Source organism: Diabrotica virgifera, chromosome 3 (genome assembly GCF_917563875.1).
Source record: "Diabrotica virgifera virgifera chromosome 3, PGI_DIABVI_V3a".
Classification (NCBI taxonomy): Eukaryota; Metazoa; Arthropoda; class Insecta; order Coleoptera; family Chrysomelidae; genus Diabrotica; species Diabrotica virgifera.
The window spans coordinates 24,034,218-24,040,144 of NC_065445.1; the positions used below are offsets into that span (position 1 = coordinate 24,034,218).

At 34.6% G+C, this 5,927-nt stretch overlaps 1 protein-coding gene across 1 annotated transcript; it reads right to left on the reverse strand.

The window, feature by feature from the left end:
• Positions 1-954: 954 nt before the first annotated feature.
• Positions 955-3,441, reverse strand: LOC126881749 (52 kDa repressor of the inhibitor of the protein kinase-like). The gene is made up of 3 exons (XM_050646220.1): positions 3,018-3,441; positions 1,232-2,369; positions 955-1,132 (listed from the first exon to the last, which is right to left on the reverse strand). The coding sequence occupies exons 1-3, from the start codon at positions 3,439-3,441 to the stop codon at positions 955-957; spliced, it is 1,740 nt and encodes a 579-aa protein (XP_050502177.1).
• Positions 3,442-5,927: the final 2,486 nt, after the last annotated feature.

The window sequence follows — 5,927 nt, forward strand, 5'->3', positions numbered from 1 at the left end:
CCCTAAGATAAAATACACATCGGAACTATATAACTTTTGCATTTATACTGTACTATTTAATCTCTAATTTTTTTATTAGTCCCGAACTTGAACTATGAAACTATATATTTTTTTCTTGGTCTTATTATCACCGTTTATTTTAACTACGGGTATAGCTACTGTGTAACTTTTTATAGCCACACCATGTGCGTATTCGAAAAGATTATGTTTCAAATACATAGGATTATAAAATAAATATGACGTGTCTACAATGTTTACCCATTAACTGACACTGGTATCACTATTAATACATTATGATTAGTGTGACTTCCGTTTGTTAAATATACTTTTCAAACAGGGATTATGACGTCTTAAAATAAAATAGGAAACAGGAAAAAAACCTCAAGGAAAATTTTATTTTCCACTGTTTTTGTACCAAGTGATCAATGAGAAAACTCTCATAACACTGCCAAATTATACAATTGAAATTAGTCTATAATATTCTATATAGTCTAAGATCAGAATATAGGTCGATCTGTACCCATTTGCTTTAGGGTTCGCCAAGTTCTTGAAAATTTCAAGATCTTGTCTTGAGACAAGACAAGACAAGAAATTTTATGTCAATACCAAGATTTCTTGTTAAGAAAACAAGACATCTTGAAATATTTTGACTAATAATGAAAACTTGAAAAACAGGCAGAAAAAGATTTATTTTCCTCTAGTAGTACTACTACTACTCTTCTGTGTTGGTAAATGCTGCTGCTTTTTTCTTTTGCTGCCACTAAGGCCACTATCCCAGACACTACAGTCTCACTGGTCACTGGTTTTAGTTTTGTCATTCTCAGTATTCATACTCGCACTAGCAAGGGCGCCCACAGGATATTTCCTCAGGGGGGGCAAAGGGTATTGAAACAAAAAATTCAAGAAAAATTGTTTTGCTGTTTAAAACGCAACACGGTTAGTGTCAGTAAAATGTTACTTAAATAATAATTGAATTCTTCTGGTGTCCATCGCAAATAAATCAATTACTTTCTGCATGAAGTTTTCTATATTTTCTTTTATTTTTCTTCTGTGTACAGATAACAGGCACAGCCCACTTAGACGATTGTTCGACATCGTATTCCTTATCCAGGTCTTCACACGTTTGAGAGTGCTGTAAAAAAGTATCGAGGTTGTTATATTGTAATGTAAGTTTTAGAAGAACTGAAACACATGGATAAGAATATAACGTAATAAAATTATAGTTAGTTACCTGAATGATCGCTCGATGGTGCAAGTTGTTGGTGGCAGACAAAGAGCTATTTGGATGGCTTTTGCTACTGACGGCAAAAAGCAGGCATGCTCATGCTCAAGAACCTCTATTAAGTTCAGTTTTTCCAAGGCTTTGGCATCTATCTCCGTGTTTTTCCAAAGGTCGAACCACAGAATTGATTGCTCCTTAAAGTTGTCTAACAATTCACAATACGTGCTGTTTATATTGTTAATAGACTTTTCAAAATCTTCCTTAGAAAGATCTTTCATGATTTTAGGGTGCAGATTGAAAATTTCAAATGATGGTTTGTTTCTATCTGAAAACCTATCTTTCAACGATTGAACCAAAGAATCCAAATAAGGCAAGAAAATGGACTTTCTATAGTATTCGTTGATAGTCTGGGTAGAGTGATTTGGTCTGTGAACCTGTCTCGCAGCAACACGAGGACATGTGAGCTCGATTCCAAGCTTGTTTGCTGTTGTTTCAACATTTGCCATAATGTTATCAAACTCTTTTTCTCCATTTTGTCGGTCTGAACTGAATAGCTCAGTAACCTTCTGAATGTGTTTTGATATCTTCAAAATATCTACACTGACACCTTGTAACATTTGCGTAACGATTTCTAACTTGGCAGAGTATTTGGCAATCACATGTAGACATATCACAAATGCTGTATTTGTAACTGCGCAATGAAGCTGAAAAGCTTTCTGTCTTGTGTCACGGTTACCTTCAGTCGATAGAGTCTGAAGTGCTTCAGCGATGCTAACAAACTGCTCACTAAACTTTCGAATTGCTTTATATTTTTCGGTCCATCTGGTTTCACATAGTTTTTGAAGAGTTCCCACTATTGCCCTTCTTTGGCCATTCTGCTGAAAAAATGTTATAACTTCTTTAACTGTGCCAGTTGTATTCCTGATTTGTGGTATGTCATTTAAATCATTGACTACTAAATTTAGCCGATGACTGGCGCAATGAAAATATAGAGCTTTTGGGTATTTCTCAGTTATTCTTTTATGTACTCCAGTTATTTCCCCAGCCATTGTACTACAACCATCATATCCTTGGCCAACTGCATTTTCCAAGTTCAAGCCCCAATTTGTTAATGTTAAAGTAATAGCATTTGCTATATGTTCAGCATCTAAACTTTTTAGTGGGGTGAAACCAATGAAGTCTTCTCTGATGCAATTTTCACTTTTATCAAAATATCTCACGCCCAGAGAGAGTTGCTCTGTACCAGTAATGTCCATTGTTTCGTCTGCTAAAATGGAAAATATTTCATTATCATTGATTTTTGTAACTAACTCGTCTCTTAAAACCGTTGCACATAAATCAATGATCTCATTTTGTGTCCTATGGGAAATGTACATTTCATTTTTCGGCGCATTTTTCAGATGGTCTTCTAAAACAGAATCACCAGCTTCTTTCCTAAAATGTAAAAGGTTATTGAACACAGCATCCTCATTGGTATGACCTCTTAATGGTAAGTCATGTAGTGCACTAAACAAAATTGAAGAAACAATGGATTTTAGTTTCGCTCTGTTCGATTCAATTTGCTTGGCCAAACCATAATTTGCAAGACATTCAACATTTTTCTTTTCATTTTTCATGACAGATATAAAGTTACTTGAGTTTTCAGATGCTTGTCTGTGCCATTCAGAGTTCATATGCGATTTCGCATTTTCATGAAACTTTCTGAAATTGGTGAATGGGCGATTTATAAAGCCGCTTTGATAACTACCATGGGTTACGCGGGGCCTAAACAGTACACACAACTTGCATAGCCCACCTTTAACTTCTTTTGAATAAGCTAACCAGGGGTACGTATTTAACCATTCATGGATAAATGGTCGTTTGCCATCGTCAATATCATACTTGAAATTGTAACATTTATCTGGCTTCCATGGGTTTGTTAACAAAGTAAATTTCAAGCGATCGTTCAAGCTACAAATTTTATTAGTATCAAGGTAGTTCCCAACATCCAAATTTAAACTGTCTTCAACAATCGCAAAATTATCCGATGCGGTGGCCGTTACAACGTTAGTTTCTCTTTGAGAGGCGGATACAGCTGACTCCAAGCTAGATGGCCCTGCTACAGCTAAATCACTTTGACTGCATACTATACTACTGTTTTCGGTACTGTTCGGTATGTCAGATCCATCATCAATTTTCAGCCGCTTGTTTGGCTTGTTAAAGAACTTCCTTATGTCCATTTTTCTACAAATACAGTAGGCTAATTAAATTGATGCATTCAATCAGCTAAGTGTTAGGTGTCAAATAAATTAACGCATTTAACCGGGGAGTAGGCCGATAAATGGACAGAATAAGACCAAATGGATAATTTAGTTGCATTGAAAAATATTTTTAAAACCTTTTAGAGAAGTAAAAAATTCATCTAAGTTAATTAAAATTTGTAGATTAAAATACCTACCTTGCACAGTTGAATATCTCAACTGCGATACAGGAATAACTTATTTTCTTAAAGTAGGAAGGGTACTTATAAAAAATGTTATTACTTCAAGCACAATTTTTGAAATAAATATTGTAATTGTACTTCATAGACGCAAATGATGTTATTTTAATTTATAAAAAAGTATTTTTTACCTTTACACACAATAGATAACTACCTCGTAAAAATAAGCCTATTTTATTTAAGGTCAAGTGAGAAATAAAGTATATTATATAATACTTACACGTTGCACAAAAAACACTTTTAACACGTTAATATAAGTTCTATGAATAACAGTATATAAATTGTGAGCACTACCGTACTACTAGACGTATCAGATCGGCCGTTCAGCCCACCTATTTCATTTCTCAACTGGATAAGCCTAGACCGGACATCATCAGTGCATGCGGCATGCGCACCGAAAACGATGCGGTTCCATCCAAACATATGCGTCTCAGTCAGAAGGGATAAGGGATTGAGAAAAAATACATTTAAACTGGCATATCTCGTGAGCGATTATGATTAATATGGAATTTATTTTATAATATAAAGTAAGAGAGAGCTAAATATTTTTTACACGCTTTCGCCAAATTCTCAGGGGGTGCGATGGCCCCACCTGGCCCCTCCCTGGGGGCGCCCTTGCGCACTAGTAGTCGCGTTAGTCTTATTGATTATTTCATATTGACTGGAACCTTTATCTCTTACGTTTCTTTCTATTGCTTTTTGGTAAATATTCTGAGCCAGAATCAGAGCCAAATGACTCAGCAGACATAAGTACTATTTACTGAAGAGTCGATGTCACTCACGGTAAAATAGAAGATAATTTTAATATAATGTACTATTTATCACCAATATTCACAAGCTCGCATCAAAAATATAACGAAACCGGTACACACTACGTACCATTTCTTAATATTAACCTTACTTAACTAAACAAGATAAAGCATGCAAGTGCACATCAATTTTGCGTTTGTCAGGAAACAAATGCAGATCAGGGACTCCCATGGTCGAAAGCCAGTGGCAGTGAAAGCCGTGTTAGCATGCAACACAATAAAAAGGTCGCCGAAGAATCACTGGAATGGGTAATCAAGAAATTTCAATATCTTGAAATTTCTTGAGTCAAGACAAGATATAAGATGTCAAGAAAGCATCAAGACAAGGTTTTATAAAATTTCTTGATTTTTTCTCAAGACAAGACAAGAAGTGGTTATCAAGACAAGAATTCTTGTCTTGTCGACCCCTAATTTGTTTGCCGGATGAAACATTGTTTTTACATATTAAATTTCATACATAGACAAATATTTCTAGCATGGGTTGCCTATCAAAATCGTGTCATAGCTATGCTTAAGGGGGGCCGTAGGGGTTGAAATCAATATTTTAAGTACATTTTTTTTGAAAGTATGGTAGAATTATTTTATTTTTAAATTAAATAGGCATATTTAGTACATTTAATAGATTATTCAAGAAAAAATGGAAAGAAAAATATAGAAAAATAAGCCAACGGTGGAAAATTTTTGTAGACCCCTCAAAATTTAATGAATTTTGCGGTGGACATCAGATCAGAACTCATCATTAGCTCATGGTAAACAAAAAATTCAAAAATATTTTATTAGCTCATGAGCGTTTCGAGGTAATGCTGTCGCGTTTTTTAGTTTTATCGAGTTTTGACTTTTTGGTATCACTCAGAATTCAAAACAACGATTTTTTTTGCAAAACAGGGCGAAAATCAACATATTTATTATTGTTAAACAAAAATAAGCATAAAACAAAAATATCTCGACAGCGTTACCCCAAGGAATGTTTAAAAAATATATATACAAAATTCCAGGTGGGTCGGTCAAGTAGTTTTTGAGTTACAATGTCTACAACCTTTGAAAAAAAGCAGTTTTGAGGAAAAAACGTTTAAAGTATCATCAACTTTTATTTTCAATTTCATTTTTGTCTATCAAATCGTAAAATGATGCACACCGGAATATCTTTTTGAATCGCGGAGTAATTTACAAAAGAAAATGAGAACAGCTGTTGACCGTTGTTCACTACGTTCAAACCTGCTGGCGGGAACTTGCTGCAAAGCGAGTCGAAGGTAGGGATATTCAACACTCTCTCCCTACCTCCCTGTCTATCACTGGCGAAGCGTCCATGTAACCAATGTTACCATTGGTAACAGTTAAAAATCCTGCAAATAAATATTTTATGACGATAAATAATTCCATTAATCTATATTTTTACCAATAGAAATATATTATTATA